The sequence below is a fragment of the Thermobia domestica genome, chromosome 2 (assembly GCF_964235325.1).
Source record: "Thermobia domestica chromosome 2, izTheDome1.hap1.1, whole genome shotgun sequence".
NCBI lineage: Eukaryota > Metazoa > Arthropoda > Insecta > Zygentoma > Lepismatidae > Thermobia > Thermobia domestica.
The window spans coordinates 350,707,096-350,723,336 of NC_137455.1; the positions used below are offsets into that span (position 1 = coordinate 350,707,096).

General features: G+C 34.3%; 1 protein-coding gene across 1 annotated transcript in view; it reads right to left on the reverse strand.

The window, feature by feature from the left end:
- The window catches only part of qless (decaprenyl diphosphate synthase subunit 1 qless), a 290,536-nt gene that overhangs the window by 6,577 nt on the left and 267,718 nt on the right, over positions 1-16,241 (reverse strand). The window contains exons 5-7 of the mRNA XM_081749256.1: positions 11,915-12,004; positions 4,767-4,898; positions 2,351-2,545 (exon numbers count right to left, since the gene is read on the reverse strand). Of these exons, the coding sequence (XP_081605382.1) occupies positions 2,351-2,545; positions 4,767-4,898; positions 11,915-12,004 (417 nt within the window). The remainder of the gene's footprint in view (positions 1-2,350; positions 2,546-4,766; positions 4,899-11,914; positions 12,005-16,241) is intronic.

Below are 16,241 nucleotides of genomic sequence, written 5' to 3' on the forward strand. Positions count from 1 at the left end.
TTCAACGGTTCGAACTGCGTTTGTTACGTGATAGACACCGCAAATGATGCACACATTCCAATACTATAAAAGTTTTGACTTATTTGCGTTATACTATTGCTTTAAATGGAACATATATTCATGTGTGTTGTAACATTAGAATTTCTGACATTTATTTGATTAAACGTATACTAAATTAACATAAACCACCATTATTCGTACACTCACGCAAACAATGTAAAAACTCACTGAACTTAACATATTTGTTTGTTTCTAAATTATTACATAAACAAACGCTGTCATATTGTGTCCTGTTTCCGTGCTTCTCACCTCAATCTGTACATTTCTTACACTTCCTATAAATGCCTATGTAACGGACACATTATTTGTACAGATAGGTAAAGCACATATTATTAACAGAAATAGTGATTAGCATTTTTGCTTCGTAATCAGGAGATGCAAAGAACAATGCCTTATTAAGGTAAGGCTTTCCTACCAGGAGACCATCAGAATGGTGCTTTTAAATAAAGGACTTCATTTTCTAGTGTTTCTTTATTGTTGATTATTATTAAAATTTCCGTGTAAAATAACCTTGTGAGTTGTATCTAAAAGATTATTACATATATAAACAGTACTATTAAAGACAGGGAACGGTAGTGTAATAGTTTTGTTCATTCATTTATCACTTCTCGTTAAAATAACTTATATTAGAGACAATAAAATTTTTAAATTGCTGTATAATTTGTAAGCATAACTAATAAATCCAATTTAATTTAAATATTCTCCTTATCAAGCACATTTTTGTTTCGAAATAGCCAATTTTCGACAATCTAACTGCAGCGACGCACATAGGTTAGTCGCTGCTCGGGGCAAGAACTCGCCTCATTGTCTCCCGCCCCCTACTAAGCAACCAAACCAAAAAGCATCCGAGTACACCTGATACTAGCATCACATAGTAATTCTCCTATTCCAGTTTTTCTTCAAGTGGTAAAGCTTGTGCAGTACGCTACACAATTTAATTTTTAGTACAAGATAAAATACCAAACTAATTAGTATTTGATTACCGAATAATCTGAGAGTAGCATGCTTGACATATTCTTATAGTCTTATCATAGTAACTGAAAATCAATGTTTTTGGAACTATATCGAGATGTGCATATATAGAATGAATCAACAGTCTGTTGTTTTAGAATAGAATATTTAATTATGACAGTCAAGCTGTTGTCTCGGACATTATGGAAATCTCTTACATCGATGTAAGTTAAATGAAACAAAAAATGGGGAACTAAAATTTAACTTTGCGGACCCCTTTTTTTTTTTTTTTTTTTTTTTTTTTTGCTGGAAAGGTTTTAACAATGTCCTCAAAAGATAGCTTTGAAGCTAACTTATGCTCTGTGGATATGATGCTAAGGTTGGTGAGACCTTGTTGTCCCGTGAAGTTTCTGAGACATTTTTTTTATGATCTATAGTTTGCTAAAACTCCTTTCCTTGCCTTATAGTGAAAATAAACATTTGCCCAGTTTTGCGCCTCCCATAATCCGGCCCCTGTTTGCTCCCCCTCAGTACGTCATTGTCTGACAAGATGTGCTCTAGGAATGAGGATGACTTTAAAAATAAATTGGGTTATGAGGGCGTGAGGAAACTCTAAAATCAATTAACTTATTAAATAACTGAAAGACTCATCAAGCATGTGATGAACTATTTCTATTTTCTCCGCCCATCATGGTTAATATCTATTATAAATGAACTGTTTTAAATTTTAATATTTCTCATTTTGTACACACATTCTCTAAATTTTAGTCACGATGTGTGCTCTAATATAGATCTGTAATTTCCCATATTTTTGGACTTACTGTGTGTATATTCACTGAATTTCTTGTTATTATCTGCCTACTATGTTGTCCATCTTCTTTCCAGATTACCTTTGTCTATGTTTACGAAACAACTTTTCTTGTGCACTGTGGTATTATGTGTATTTCCTACTATTATAAATTTTGACAAAACGAAATTATATTGAAAAGACAGGCATCATAGATTTTGATTACTTTCGCACTGCATTACAAATTTCCAATCTAATTAGTTCACCGTGTAGACCAGGTTATAGAAATAGGGCTACTAAATTTTCATTAAAGTAATTAAACATACTGATTAATTTTCAATGAACAAATATTTGAAGAGAGCAAGCGATTTTATTTTCTTATAACAGGAAATCTTGCATATATGTAACAACAAAGAAATTAATTAAAAAGTACGTATATTGGCATAAATTTGTTAAATAATAATAATAATAATAATAATAATAATAATAATAATAATAATAATAATAATAATAATAATAATAATAATAATAATAATAAATATGAAATCATACCTTTTCGCAGGCAAAAAGTACAGGTGCTGTTGCAAGACCTAACTTCAAATCTGCTGCTGCAGGTTTTCCCATAGTCGAGGTAGATGAAACGAAGTCCAAAAGGTCATCTACTAGTTGGAATGCAAGTCCTACGTTTCTTCCGTATTGGAACGCAACTTCTGTCAGGGATTCATCAGCTCCAGATAGCATACTTACCTGAAACGCAAACAGTAATTAAAATTCGATATTCACTAAGAATTTCTTGTAACTTAATTATTAGCGCCAAACTCTACACTGCGCCAATATTTATTACTAATATGTGCAGGCATAGTTAAGTACATTGATTGTGATGTTACCAGATTTAGCTATCTTGTCACAGCAAGATCAACATGTTACTGGCCACTCATTGAACATTGTTCAGTGTTGTTCACTATTTTTTGTGTTTTCTTCCAACCGATGGAAATACGTGGTGAAAAGATCACTTATATCTCCTCTATCTAAATTAAGTGCAAGTGTCTCTTTATGAATATAGTAGGCTTCTTTAGTTCTGCGTTCTGTAATTGCTTTTGCTCTCTTTCTCTACTAAACGTGAACTAGCAATATTGTGGTTGTTCTCTTTGAGGTGCGCTGCCAATCCCGACAACTGCTGTGAATTACGGGACTTTGATGTACGAATGTGCTAAGCCATTTTTGTGGCCGCTCGGAAATTTTTATCGCGTATTTCCACCGCTTGGAAGAAAACAAAAAAACAGTGATCAATTAATGGCCAGGTAACAAGCGTTGACCTTTGTGTGACAAGACGTTGTGTGCTTCAATTTTTTTTTATTCCTTTTGAACCATTATTTTTAGCCATCCATATTTCTTTTTCATGTTTTAAATTCACTTTCAACTGTTTTAAGCTCCAGATATAAACTGGGATTTCCGAAAGAGCTACTTAAAGGTATACTTTGGTTTGCGGAGAGTACTAGCTTTTTACTTATATTTCTTTCTAAATATAATCACCGCTCGCAATACACAGTGATATTACAGGAAAGAATTCCCTAACTTTCCCTGGTTTTTCAGAAAACTTTTTGAAATTTCCCTCTGATACGTAATTGGCCCCACAAACTTTCCTATATTCATGAGAAAGAAAAAAGAAAGACAGACAGACCAAGAGAACACGACAACAATGATACACAAGTAATATATTTTCCTTAATCAGCTAGAAAAATGAATAATATAAAAACAAATCCAAAGTATTTTACTATGAAATTACAAAACACTTAAACCCCTACACAAAGCAAGAAATTAAACCTTTCTTGAAACTTGAAATGAAATGATATGAAATCTTTGAGTTTTACGTCCCACGATTATGCCTGTTAGGCTAAAGGAGACGGTGATGATGAGTAATAAATGAAATGGTGGAATGAAGAAAGTGGGAGGAAACGGAAGAACCCCGAGAAGACCCACGCACACGATGTTTGTCCACCACAAAGTTCACTTGGCGGGGGCTGGGATCGAACTCGGGACCCCAAGCACCAGAGATGAACGCTCTACCACTGAGCCACCGCGGCCCCTCCTTGAAACTTGACTCTGTATCATTAACCATATGATGAAAGTTTTATCAGATATGAAAGGAAAAAGCCATAGTGGAACACTCACCGAATAAAACTAACTGAGGAATATTAACAACATATATTCAGAAAAGAAAGAAAGAAAAAAAAAAAAACGACAGTATTGTGTAATTCATTTCACTTCTCCAAATGCTTTATTTCCTCATCAATATTGCACATATATCTTCCATTGTTTTAGTCTTCCCACCTTCAAGATCGTTTAGAATGACCTTTACAGGATCATTTGGCAATGTCTTAATATCTCACTTGAAGATATGTAGAAATGTAAAGTTTACGTTAGGGCCTACCACTCAAATTTGAATCATCATCTTGTACACTGAGCGACAAAAGTTCTTTCCGTTTGGTAAAATTTATGTTGAAAATAACAGTGGTATAGCTGGAACGTACAGAAAATTACATTCTTTTTAATTTACTGAAAACTACTCAAATTGTCCTTCCAGCCACTCTGAAGTTATTTACGAAACTAATCCCATCAAATGAAAGAACTTTTGTCGCTGATTGTACCTTTAGCGTAGTACATGCTAGATACCTAACTGAAGAGATTTCGACGACCAGACACAGTCTACTTAGAAGATTTCACATCCAAGACTTATTTATCCTAGTACTTAGTAAGTATCTTCACAAATTATTAATTTTAAAAAAATGGAAAAAATTGTCAATTTCCTCTCTTTAAAGAAGCAAAGTAACAATTGATTCTACACCTGTTAACAAATATACCTAATTTCAATCCCTGAATTATTTTGGAAACTCTTCAATTACAACATGTGTTTACTGAAGTAAATTGTTTTTTTTATTTTATTTTAATCGCTTAACCTATTACTTACAGCTTTTACGGCATTGGCAATAAGGCTGGCTGTCTTTCGATACGTCTTAGTGAGGTAATGAGCAAATCTCTCGTTCTCAGTCTCTTTAGAACCCAACTGCATAAATTCACCCTGGATCAGGTCGGTTACAACCTAGAACAAATACATATAATACATTATAGAAAATAACCAGTGGCATCATCAGTAAAGAAATAGTATCAGATTTACTTCACTGGTCTTTCAAATTTGTTTTCTACAGATAAACATTCGATCCAAATCAGGATCTTATTTATATAGACAATGTAGATTATACAAAGGAAGTAAAAGGAAGTTTATATACTATAGCGAGAAAACTTCATCCTTCACTAGCTTTCAGCAAATTTTTATTTTGCTGTATTTATTTAATATTTAACAGGTTTGTTAAGACGAAATCCAAACTTGGATGGCGTTATAACTCGGAAATCAAAGGTCTTTACTTGACTAAACTTGAAGTAGTGGTTGATCTTGATGAGCTCAGTAGGCATATAAAACACTATGGTGTGCAGAGAATTGATTTCAGATTTATTTTGGATCAAATGTGGAATTTGGACTTAATAGAATACTCAAATTCCAACTTCCAAGGCCAATAATTAGAGAACAAAGACCTGCATACCACAATGTTTCAAATATGTACTTAACTCGTCAAAATCTCTAGCACAGTGCCAAATTTGGTGAAGTTTGGATAAATTCCATCTTTCGCGTCTGATTATTATTATTATTAATAATATTAATATTATTATTATTATTATTATTATTATCATTTAAAAAATTGCACTAAGTAAAAATCCTAATTCTGATGGCCAGTGTCATGAGACCTAAAGGTCTCTATTTGACTACATTTGAAATGGTGATCGATTTGGACGAGATGAATAAGCATAAGAAATATTGTAATTTACAGATGTTTTGGTTCCCCAGTTATTGGCTATTAAATTTGGAGTCTGAATTTAGTCAACAAATAAGTTTAATCTTCAATTTTGAACTTTCTCTTGGTAAGAAAAAATCAAATCACGGACGAACAGGAAAGCGGAAAAGGATCATTTTATCTGCGAAGAGCGGAGAAATACTTGAAGTTTTATTGTGTGGAGAAATACTGGAAATTTTATTGTGCGGAGAAATACTGGAAGTTTTATTGTACGAAAATTACGGCCGCAACTAACGATTAATAAAACATTAGTCATCAGGCTCTGTTCACACTTCTTTCAATCTTATTTCTGCGTGTAAGAGAAGCACAAAGGAAATGCTAGTATGTCACTTCAAAATAAATCCTTCGCCCTTAACAGGGAGTATGAACCTTCTGTTTCCCATTTATTCTTTTATTTCTTTTTAATCACCTTTTATATACCATAACATGCATTAGCGAAACGACTTTAGATCCATAATTGTGATCGAAAAAATCCCTTTTGCGGAGCAAGTAAGGACCATTTTCAGTGGCGTAGCACACTTTTGCGGGGGGGCCCGCAAAGTATAGAGAAGGGGCCCTAGTTGTAAAGCCGATAGAAAGTAAGGTTGAAGTTCTGCTTTTTAAAATCTTTATTCATCGCAAGACTTAGGGGCCCCCTATACCTCGGATCCCCCCCGCACTGCGGGGGTTGCGGGGGCAGCTGCTACGCCACTGACCATGTTTTAGCTCTGTGTCAATTCATTTTCAGATAAATGAAACTCAACTTTTATATATATATATATATATATATATATATATATGGCAAGGAGTTTTCGGAAGACCAGTTCAATAAGTCTCATTCATTTCACTTACTTCAGATTGTGATATTTGCATTTCCAAGTTTTCAGTTCTTCCATGGTGTTTTGTTCACGGAGGATGAAGGCAGAAATAAAGGGGAAAAATATCAAGGAAATATAGAGAAACAGATTCAGTAGAGTACGGCAGTGAAGATACATCTTGTCTGTTGCTGCCAGTCTCTCGTCAAGTGGCAGCGTGATACGCTGAGATCAAGTTGTGCATTCTTTCGCTTCAGAAGGGAAGGCTCTCATCCCCGGTGATTCCTTCCTTTATATTTCCTTGATGATGTTGGATTAAAAGATCCAATAGATTTCAGGCAATAATTTTCTTGTAGGCCTTATATCTGGAGAACTATATATAGTGTAGCCAAACCCAAACTATCACTTAACTCAGTATGATCTGCTTATTCCGTAGAAAATACGAAATCTAGATTTAGGAGTCGTTCAAAAATTTTGTGGCCTCTGATCCGAAAACTAATTATTGGCCAAGATCGCAATCTTTTGGTCTATATTTTCTAGATCATTCCTAAAATTATTTTCTGCACAGTGTAAAATTAATTATTGGCTAAGATTACAATCTTTTCATCCATTTTTTTCCCTTACAATTCTTGTTTCGTTCCTGAAGAGAAGGTGTTCTTCCCGCTGAGTCCATTGCTTTACATTTCTTTGATGCTTTTATTTCTTGCTTTCGAAAGCTTGGAAGTGCAAGAGTTTACCTGGAATCAGAATCTAAAGTAAGAGAGATGACTGTTAAAATTTCTGAGCTTGTTAACATATGTCAATTTGAATTTCCTGTCTTCCTGTGAGCTATTAATTATTACACAGAAATTAACAACAATTTGACACGCATTAACGTTTAGAAAAGCGTGAACTATTCTATCTAGCCTTGGTTCCGTATTGTCAAACTAAATAGAACACATTGACCACGGCTATGTGATAAAAACATATAAAAACACAAACCTGTAACAGTTTCAACATACTAACTCCGGAAGGTATATAAGAGATTACCAATCCCCAAGTAGCCAGAAGGAGTGGAAATCTAATGAAGATATAGTTAGTGTGTTGAAACTGTTACGTGTTTGTACATTTATATACTTTTATCACAAAGTTTTGCTTAGTGTGGTGATGTGTTTAAAAACATGAAATTTGAAATTTGGGGCCCCTAGAATTTAAAACTTTAATAACCATTTTTATTACTTCAAAGAGACTCAGTTGAGGTTTCTGAAGTAGGGCGCAGATTATATTTACTCTTCATCTTAGGGAAATAAATTTTGTTCAGATGATTGACAGCAACAGTATCTTAATTATTGTCAGTTCGTTTTAGGAAATGATATGTGGTGGGACCATTCCACGCTTCACAAATTAAACTGAGGAGACATTATTAGAGAAAACTTAAAGCCTTAAGAAATATACCATGTTCTTCGGGGCCCTAATAGCAGGTATTTTAATGAAATGGGCTCAGATTTTTTTTCATACATTACGCTGGACGTAGTGAACCTATCCATGCTTCACTTACACATTACGTTCGTATCGTACAATATGTATATCAGGTATCTTCAATGGAAGGGAAGGTTCCGCCCCCCTGTACTCCAATAAATTACGATACCGGGAAAAGTTCAGACTAAACAAGTGGTTGTGAGAGTACATAACTTTAATTTGTGATGTGGCTGTTGGAAGGTCAAACTGTTTATATACGAGAATATTTATCTTCTAACCATCCTATTACAAAAATGACACACACTTTCCACCATTTCATTAGTTCTGATTTTGGCAACGTCGTTTGAATTTTTAAATGCGCCCACTTTGCACCCTTCAATATTGGTGAAACTAACTCCTCTTTACATCTGTTTCACTGATATTCTTGTAGCGCATAAATCCCCTCATCTATCTGCCCAAAACTTAAAATTCTAACCAGGCACTACGCAGGAATTTATTGCAGGAGCGGTCCAAAGCTTTCGAAGGAGGGGGGGGGGTCAAATTCAATATGAGGATAAATCATATTCAAATTTGTAAAATCCCCTCTAAACTTAGACTAAATTTAGAGAAAAGTTGGGATTTCGGGAAGGAGGGGTCCGACCCCCAGGATCCAATTCCGGTATACGTTCTAGCACCTAACATTGCTCGTAGATATCTTGAAAATTCTTTTCCCATACTCTTCCATGTTCTTCAGAAAGAGACGGGAAGATATTCATATTACAATTATCGCCTTTCTAACATCAGCGTCTACAATATTAATCTCACCACACACAGTCCGTATCTCTTACATATTTCGAGCCCGGCTTTTTTGGCAAACACTTTTTCTTCTGTAGCATCTTTCCTTATTTCATTATTATTTGATTATTAATATTTTCATTCATGATTCTATATGTTAAAATATTTTTCTTTGTTATACTTTCTTATATATACACACTTTTACACATTATTTTACTTGTATAAATTTCAATTTTCTTCTATTAGTCCCTCTTCTCTCTCCCCTCAATACCCTTACGAGAACAGTCTCAATCTTGCAACACTATAATTAGAATGTATTTTAGCATGGTGCTCACTTCGATATTATTTTCTGTTCTTTAATTTTTCTTTCGTTTCAATTCACCCCTTTTCCCAGTGCCTGATGAAGATTTTAGCGAAAGTGCTTAGAATGCAATTTTTCAGTATTGTGTGGAAATGTTTTCACTATTTTCTACTAAGTAATTCGTTTTGTTATATAAATCTTTTATATATTTTCTCCAACTTAGATACTATTTCTCATTGGCTAACCTGCTTGATCAATCAGCTTCTTCAGGTGACATACACAAGTAAAAATTTATTTGAAAACTGATTGATTGGAAAATGACAAAGGCTGGGATTTTTGTTTCTAAAATACACATAATTCATGTATTTTGCTCTACTCTTCTCTATAAACTCTGTCTCTTTGCTTCCTCATTTTAAAAGTCTTGGACAACCGTGAACTTCAGCCCAATTTCCAAATTAATAAACTGTGATCACATAACGAAGCACAGTGTACGAATTGATAGAGGGATGCCAGGGATTTCTCCCCGACAAAAACTTATCCCTTCCCTCTTTCCTGAGTGGCAAAGATAACTTTTACCTCTGATTTTTTTTCGAATATCATAAAGGGAACAAGTTTTATTTTTTTGTAGACGAAGTAAAAAAAAGCACTTTTTATTTGAATTAAAACAGTTTATAAAACACCCTGCTCCTCAACCTTTTGTAGCTATTATAATCACAACTTTTGTTTCTTTAAATGTTTACCTATTCATGAGGAAATTGTTTGCCTGGCTCAAGCTAAAGAGTTTGAAGAAGGTGGAAAGATCACCAAATATTTATGTCCTTCATTCCTGGAAAAACATACTTGTAGAAAGAAAGCGAGAGAGGAAGAGAGAGGGAGAATATATGTGTGTATAAGTTTGCTTTCTTCTATAAGATATTTTAAAGAGTTTTGATTAAATTAGAATAACAATCTATTTAAGGATGAACTTACTACGCTTTGCTAAATTACTAAGAAAACCAAATTTCATTACAAGGACGACTGCAGAAAAGCAACCATATAATGAAAATGTTATAAACAGCAGGGTTTATTTGTTATGAAAAAGAAGGTTAAAGCCTTCACTGCTCATTGTAGTTCTTGTCTCTTAAAAAACATGTCAACGTAACAACTTTTACAGGAAATATAAAAATCTCTCTCTCTCTCTCTCGAAGTATTTCTTAAATCGGACACTGGTGAAAAGTATTCAACTGTCTACATGTGTTTATAAAATAGGGATAGCATTAATCGAAAATTAATAAGTATATCTAATTATTTTCTGGAAAACAGATGGAGATGGAGGGATTAAAAGGCTGGTTATAAATACTGGTAAAAAAAAAAATGAAGATACTTCACAAATTGTACATTTTTCAGACAAAGCCACCTCAGAATCTATAATATGGTCTCCATACATCTATGTACTGTCGTTTTTTTTCTTCAGGCTTACCATATTTTTTGAATAACTAGATCCCATGATATTAAGGCCCTTCTCTAAGGTTACCTGCACTTTTTTTTTAATTTAGTGAATAACAAAGACAAAGAAGACTACAAAAAAATGCAGAGAGTGGGCCAGGTAGTATCTGCAAAATCATTAAATGAAATATTGTTTTTAAGACTCTTGTATAGTGTACAAATTCGGGCCCCCAACAATAATGAGATCATAAACTGCACATCAAGTTTCTGGTGAGCAGTTTATGATCTTATTAATTATGGCATTTTGTAGATACTATGTGGCTCAATTTCTACTTTTTTGATGCTCATTTAAAAAAAGGGGGGGCGATCTTTGCAAAGATTTTGACTACAAAATTGTCTTTAACTGATTTAGCACACCAGGTGTTGACCTTACGTAACAAGTTTTACAGCCATTAAATTTGGTGCACATATTAAATACGAATAAATAACAAGCAGCGGAAGAAAATGCACAAGAATGCAGAAATGTGAAGTGTAGATTACGACTCGGCTTCCTGTAGAATGTATTTAAAAAATAAATTACAATAAAAGCAAGCTAACAAATTTCCTATATGATTTTCACGAGTATTTTAAACGTCCCTTTAACCCTTGCCTGACGATAGAACTTGAGATATTCAGAAATATTGTGAAGTAAAATTAATACATTTGGGCAGTGACTGATCTTGACATTTTTCAATTTGATGATAAGTTCCCAAAACTTTATTATGAATGTAGTAAGTATTACATATGTCTGACATCAAGTGTAATAGATGATAGATTAAACAAATGGAAGACTACACTAAGACATACGTAATAACGTAGGAAATTAAACCTACCTGAACATTCAATCATTTCTGGCAGAAGTTTTGATATTTTTTGAAGATACAAAAGTTCTTTAATCACAGAATGGATTTGAGGAAAGATTATTCAGTAGGTAAATCATAGAAATAATAACAGTGAAAGTAGCTTGAGTAAGGAAGAACGTACTATTTCAAATAGAGGGTGGTACAACAAACTGGTGGAGATGATAATAGACATGAAGAAAACAAAAACAAGAATGTCTAAAGAACATAAGCCGAAAGCAGTACCGTTTTACCGTGAAAGGCGTTCAGAAACCGGCAAAGGCGCTCATATAATGCCAAATATCCCATAACACTGACAGACATCGTTCTCAGATCAAAAGATTACACAGAAAGTCTGTATAATTCTGTAAGTACTAATAAATAAGTATAGATATATATATGATGATAAATTAATTGAAATCTACTGTAATATATCTGGATCAACGCGGTGTTTGGAATCAATAAACCGTGTTATCAAAGGTATGCAAGGCTGTACACGAATTATTACAGATACAACAGCCGTCGAGTGAAATAAACTATTTTTACTGAAACTGCACAATAATATATTTGAAACTTACTTGCGTCAATGTCTGCGTGACATCATTATTTCTAAGCCGAGCAATCATCATGGATGCTACTGAAAGAATAAAATCTCCTGCCATGGCCACCTGAAAAATAAGAAGAAAATTATTGTTTAGTTTTATAATATTCAGTTCATAGAACATAAACATTCATAAGTATTCCAAGAATTCTATTAGGAAAGAAAAAAGAATTAATTTTGCTTTATAATGCAAGTTGAGTTTCTGAAATGTCATAGTTTTTCATGTAAATAACTACAGTAAATAACGCACGCAGTTTGAATGTTAATCTACAAGAAGATGGATTTTGTAAAACTCCATTATAAATTTACCCTGTCTATCCGTCTGTAACTTCTTTATAAATTTATTCCGTCTGTCCGTCTGTAACTCCTTTATAAAATACCCCACATAATCCTTATGGAAATTGGATTTCGGTGGAATTGATTGAAACCGTGATATATATATATATATATGTTGTAGCTATTGTGATCCTGGGAAAAAGTCTCAATGGGCACAACCACCAATCACTAACAATTTGGTTACTACGGGGCCACTTTTTTGAAAATAGCACAAAGTAACGATATACTACGATTTTAGAGGAATTGTGTGAAACTCTGAAAAAGGTTTAGATCTTCTCATCCTATCCCATAACGTGCAGAAGGGATGGGAAGAGTAGCGACCAACACCATTTAAGCATAGATAACATTCCGATGTTCATCTTGCGGGACAAACGAAAGCCCTGAAAAACCCTAAAAACGATGACCGGCCCAGGCCGAACCTCCCGAATGCAAACAAATTCTCTACAACTGACTTACCATTGCTCGGTAGCAATAAATTAACATTTTTTTTCTCAGCATCATAACATCTACAACATATCACAGCCTCATTCATTTTCACCGAAATCCAAAATATCGTTATACCTGGATGTTTTTAAAAATCTGGACCTGTAGTAGCCAAACGATCAATAATTGATGGTTGTGCCCATTAAGACTTTCTCTCAGGATCACAATATCTAGAACATATCACGGTTTCAGGCATTTTCACCGAAATCCAATTTCCATAAGGATTGTGCGAGGTCCTTTATCCTGTCTGTCCATCCGTAACTCCTTTATAAATTTACTCTCTCCGTCTGTCCGTAGCTCCTTTATAAATTTACTCTCTCCGTCCGTCTGCAACTCCTTTATAAATTTACCCTGTCTGTCTATCCACAACTCTTTTGTAAATGTATCCCGTCTGTCCGACTGCAAACTCCTTTATAAATTTATCCTGTCTGTTTGCCCGTACTCCTTTATAAATTTACCCTGTCTATCCGTCTGTATTTCCTTTATAAATTTATCCTATCTGTCCGTCTGTAACTCATTAATAAATTTACCCTATCTGTCCGTCTGTAACTCATTAATAAATTTACCCTATCTGTCCGTCTGTAACTCATTAATAAATTTATCCTATCTGTCCGTCTGTAACTCATTAATAAATTTACCCTATCTGTCCGTCTGTCTCATTAATAAATTTATCCTATCTGTCCGTCTGTCTCATTAATAAATTTATCCTATCTGTCCGTCTGTAACTCATTAATAAATTTACCCTATCTGTCCGTCTGTAACTCATTAATAAATTTACCCTATCTGTCCGTCTGTAACTCATTAATAAATTTACCCTATCTATCTATCCACAACTCTTTTGTAAATTTATTTTGTCTGTCTGACTGCAACTCCTTTATAAATTTACCCTGCCTGTCCGTCCGCCCAGGAGACAAATTCTCAAGTTCTATTGGATGGATCACCAGCAATTTTAACCAGGATATAGAGAATCAAAAGTTAAAAATCGAATTTGTTGATGGATGTGAAATTCGAGCCGAAAGTGGAAGAGAATCAATTATTCTCGGTTTTAACGTTGATCACTATAGAGTAAAAATGGTAATAGATGGCGAGAAACAGTTTCTCGCAAATAGACTAACTTGTAAGTGTAACAAGAATATTGTATATTCCATCCTCATTCTAATTTATCTACCAAAACCTAAACTGTTAGATATCTACTACCAATTCTGGTCTTACTGGTTATTGAGAAAATATCACGCCATACGAAACCAAACTCCTTCATATGCTGTACACGTGACACTGCTATTTGTTACTCTTGAAAGATGATTGATCCTGTTCGGCGCACATGAAAACTAATTGTGGTACAGTCCGCAGCAAAAAACCTGCAACATGAGCATGTAAGTTTATTGTGAAATGACGAAGTTTTTTGCTCCAAAATAAGTGTGCAGGAGAGGACGCTGAGGTTTCTCCTGGTGTGATTCATGCCATTTATATGTTATGTTGGTTCATTGGCTGTTGGGTGTAGTTTCATAAAAAAAAAAAAAAAAAAAATCATGTTTATGTTGCAGGTTTTTTGCTGCGGACTGTACAATTTTGAAGTTCATTTAATTTAATTCAGTTTATCAGTATCGGGAAGCAAGGGCGCTGATTTCTCCGTAAATTTTGGGGAGGGGTCATTCAGATGCAGAAGGTACATATATGAGGATTTTAAGACAAATTGCATTCAAATTATGCCAAATATTGTATATTCATAAATACAATAGGGTGGCCCACATGAATTTTGGAGGGTTCGAGCCCCCCGAGCCCCCCAGCATCGGCGACCTTGTCGGAAAGGGTTAAATCTATGATATAAAGCTATATAATGTGTTTCGAAATTTCTGTTGCAATGTTGAGAAGTTTTTTTTTTTTTTTTTTTTTTTTAATTAAGTTGAACTAATTTCCTGGAACGAAGGTCCTAAAGGCTTACGTCCACTCAGTGAAGTGGTCCACTGCTGTTACTGCTAGTTTGGTTCATCTGATTCTGCTATTATTCCGCAAGTATCCTCACTACATTGAGAAATTTCACGATTAAGCCATTACCTGGAGAGATCTAATAGTGAACCCTTCTGAGAAATGACCAGATCCAGCACCGCTAGACTTCGGTGAGCCCATGGTATAGACAGACCAGCGCAGAAACGATATTAACATGTAAGGTGGTTCCATTCACAAAAAGTATGTTAAAAAAAGATTATGTGAAGACAAATCGAAATCGGTTTAGTTTATGAATTAAATTTTACGTCTCACAATACGTGGAAGGTAACTTCGATACTTTGAGCCAAAAAGTATAAATTCTAGTAACTTTAAAAATACGTGTAGAAATTTTCAGAAGTAGCTAATACTCAAGGGCGCCCATCAGGGGGGGGCAAGGTGGGGCCCTTACCCCCCCCCTTAAGAGAAAATTGTACTTGGGAATATCGAAAACCCAATAGAATTTTTACATTAGTTACAGCAAAATCTGAAACTATATTTGAAACGTCGTTTATACTTGCCCCTCCTTGGAAACCACAACATGGGCGCCCTTGCTAATACTTGAATCTAAAATAGTTCCTAATTTATCATCTTAAGAACATTGTGAAAGAAGTTTTTATGAAAATGAAAAATCTCTTCCAATATTTCCAATTATGAATTATAGTACTATTGATTTGCTCTAAAATATTTTCCTGTACAGCTTTCCCTAAAACCATCACTATTTAATTTAGGTTTAATGATTATTTTCCTACATATTACAGAACAACGTAAAGCGGCAACAAAGCTGATTTCGTTTTATTTTAAAATTTTTCCTTTCTTGTTTTCATTACGAGAATCTTCTCCTAAATATCGTAATAGAGATTCTGCATACATGTTCAAAAAATTCATGATAAAGGTACGCAAAACCAAAAAGTTATGTCAGGTCCTAGTAGTTCTTAAATCTGTTCATAGATGGCATGCATTTCAACGACTGGAGAAAATGCCATCTTTAGCTCAAACTGTGAACTGCTTTACCAATACATAAGCAATGAACTAATATTAGGGAAACAGAATATGAAATACTAGTACAATGCCCGTTCTTCGCACGGGTAGGATAAGTTTCATTTTGGGCATAAGGGGCACCAAAAATATCACCAATCAACTTAGGGAACCCAAAAACAATGAATTCGACACTAATATCTGCCATTTTTCAATTATTTTTATATATCTCCCCCTTCCCTAAGGTCCACTGTCAAAGTGAAATGATAAAATCCATCCCAAGCCGGAACCTTATCTATGTTGAAAGTATGATCGAGATCGGTCAGCTGGTTTAAGAGTTATTAAGTCAGAAATATAATGACTTTCTTTATATTATATATAAAGCTGAGAGAGAGAGAAAGAGAGAGAGAGAGAGAGAGAGAGAGAGAAAGAGATTACACTACCAGAAAATATTCTTCTTCGAAAAAGTTTTACAGTGTCGAAAAGGAAGTATCCCCTTAGGAGTAGGGGAATGTTCTTAGAAA